General features: G+C 38.9%; 1 protein-coding gene across 1 annotated transcript; it reads left to right on the forward strand.

The window, feature by feature from the left end:
• Nucleotides 1-1462: 1462 nt before the first annotated feature.
• On the forward strand, nucleotides 1463-1926 carry LOC149839262 (pentatricopeptide repeat-containing protein At4g38010-like). The gene is made up of 2 exons (XM_090003959.1): nucleotides 1463-1547; nucleotides 1643-1926. The coding sequence occupies exons 1-2, from the start codon at nucleotides 1463-1465 to the stop codon at nucleotides 1924-1926; spliced, it is 369 nt and encodes a 122-aa protein (XP_089860085.1).
• The last annotated feature ends 1209 nt before the right edge of the window (nucleotides 1927-3135 follow it).

Below are 3135 nucleotides of genomic sequence, written 5' to 3' on the forward strand. Positions count from 1 at the left end.
TTTCACGCACACACACACATATATATGAGAAACAGGTAGGTGCAAAATTGATACGTGCTAAATGAGTTTTTCTATCCTTTCAGTATTTTTTTCGTAATTCTAATGTCTTGGTCATGGTCGATTCACGAGGAATCCACACCTGAATCATGTGTTTTTTTATAAAAAAAATGATATTTGGACCTTTGATTTTTGGAACCTTATAAAACCCCACTCATGTGTTGGAATCAAACACTTCAAGAGTTGATCCCTATAAAATCATGTACATAGATCACATCTATACAGTCAGAATTTAAAAATAAAACAAAAAACCTCGAAAAACTCATTTAGCACCTACCCGTCTTAGTCATGGTCGATTTATGAGGAATCCATCACTGAATCATGTGTTTTTGATAAAAAAATTGATATTTGGACCGTTGATTTTTCCAACCTTATAAAAGCCCACCCATGTGTTGGAATCAAACACTTCAAGAGGTGATCACTATAAAATCAAGTACATAGGTCACATCTATACAGTCAGAATTTAAAAATAAAACAAAAAAACCTCAAAAAACTCATTTAACACTTACCTATATATATATATATGTGAACTGGAGTATGAACTAGGATTTTTATGGGATTAAATTTTTTTTTTTTAAATTTCACTATGCTTACTTTTATAGAAAGATACTCTTGGATCATCCAATTATGATGCATATAAAAAATCTTTAAGCTTGAAATCAGCGGCTCTGAATTTTCGTAAATATTCCATTTTCGTAAATATTCCATCATCCAAAAATCACATTTTTTCTTCCTAGCAAATGAGGTATGCGGAGTGCATATGTAGAGGTTGGTTTTGCTAAAAAAGTGCCGAAAATGGCTAGTTCACGCTTCGGTTCACATATTTTCAGTTAACAAGGAGTAGACTTCTTTTCCAAGAAGGACGTGGTCCTAGTCATGCTGGCTACGCTTGCCGTACTTACGATCATTGTGATTTATGAGGAATCCACACCTGAAGCAAATCCATGCCCAACTGCTCCACAAAGGCATGGACCAAGATACCATCTTGGTAACCAAGATGGTGGGTTCCTGTGCTGTTTCAGGCACAGTGGAGTATGCACACCTCCTCTTCAAGGATACACAACACCCTGACCTCTTCCTCTGCAATTCCATGCTTAAGGGTTACACCCAAATCTGCCTTATGGAGGAAGCTCTCTTTTTCTATTCCCACCTTGTTCTGAAAGGTGGGTTCTTCCCTTATTACTTCGTCCTGCCTTATGTCCTCAAGGCATGTGCTGCCCTTTTGGCTGGCACGATCGGGCAAGGGGTTCATGTCTTTGCGGTGAAGAGTGGCCTTGTTGGTGATGCCTTTGTGCAGAATTCGTTGGTCAATTTGAAATCTTCTTTATTAGTATTTCGCAGTATCAAAGACCTCGATTTGACATCGTGGAATATTTTGAACAAGTGATTGGTGGGTTGGGGGGATATGGTGAGTGCCCGCAGAATGTTTGATGAAATTCCTAAGAGAGATATTTCTTGGAACAATATGTTGAGTGGTTATGCCAAGGCTGGTGACTTGGAGGGGCATGCCAGGTGTTTGTGGAAATGCCTGAGAGGAATTTGGTGTCTTGGAATGCGCTGATTGATGCTTTGCTGGTGTTTTCAGAGATGTTGGGATTGAATGTCAGGCCGGATATGGCTACCATGCTGAAAATCATGTCAGTTATGTTTAACATGCCAAATTCAGACAATGTGGATTGGGTAGTGGATCTTGTTATGGGATCAGAATTTGCTAATTCAGTGTCAATCTTGACTGCCATTGTTAACCTTTATGCTAAATTTGGAAGATTGGATTATGCGTACCATGTTTTCAGTGGGATCCCTGAGAAGGATATCATATGTTGGAACGCAATGATTGGGTGGATTCGCCCAAAATCAAGAGTCGTGTAGGGCTCTAGAGCTGTTCCGAAGGATACAATTGGAAATTGTTGAACCAGATGCCTTGACCAGTGTGCTTTCAGCATGTGCTCAGTTGGGTGCATTGAGCTTAGGTGAATGGGTTCATAACTATGTCTCACCATCTCTGATTCTCCTCCCAGGGGATTGTAAGGGGTTTTTCAATCCCCCGTATGATTGGTGAATCAGAGATGAGACTGCTCCTACTTGCTATCTGACTGAAAAGCCGTAAAACCTCGAGGCCTGACGCTAGCAGGCGGGTGATACTATGGTTGTAGTTCCTTGAGAGAAATGGGATATATATGGATGTGTACTTGGCACTGCATTAGTTGATGTGTGCAAAATATGGAGACTTGAACCGCTCACGTAGTGCCTTCACTGAGATGCCACAACAAGACATAACTACATGGAATTCTATGTTAAGAGGATTAGGTATGCATGCCCATGGCAATGAGGCCCTTGAGCTCTTCTCATAGATGGAGAAGGGTTCTTGCCAAATTACATCACTTTTGTTGGGTTATTGAGTGCATGTAGCCATGAGGGCTTGGTGATACGGCCCAGGAGGACTCACCCACGCCCGCACCCTAGGTGTGCCCTCACCCGACTAGACGTATGGGTACCCACTATCCTGGAAGACATGTGAATTTTTGTAAAATTTTAATTGTGGAGTTATGCAGAATTTCAGATTAGTATTATTATTAAATTATGAGATCAAGTGAAATTAAGGGTTCAAGAAATTTAAAACTGGAAATTTGAACCCATAATTAAACTGGTGTTTGGGTTGAAAATTGGATCTGGATCTTAGATACATCTGGGACCCAATACCAATAGTCATTGGGTCCAATATGTGGGTTTGGACCTTAGGTGGATCCAAAATCTAACCCAAGAATGAACATGGAGTGGTCCCAATTCTATTGGAATAGATCCAATTCGGATCCTGATCCAAATAGGAAAGGTAGGAATTTAGAAATCCTAAGAATAATGAGGATAAGAAAAAAATAAATATGAAAACATATATATATATATATATATATATATATATATATATATATATATATATATATATGATATGAAAAGGTAGGGTGGCTCTCCCTGTGAAACCCACCTACCTTATTAAGTAAAATCTAAATCTTAAAAAAAAGAGAGGATAGAATCACAATTTTCTAAAATTCTAGATTAGAGAATCACTCACCTAATCTTTTT

Source organism: Nuphar pumila, chromosome 4, assembly GCF_984573655.1.
Source record: "Nuphar pumila chromosome 4, dmNupPumi1.hap1.1, whole genome shotgun sequence".
Lineage (NCBI taxonomy): Eukaryota > Viridiplantae > Streptophyta > Magnoliopsida > Nymphaeales > Nymphaeaceae > Nuphar > Nuphar pumila.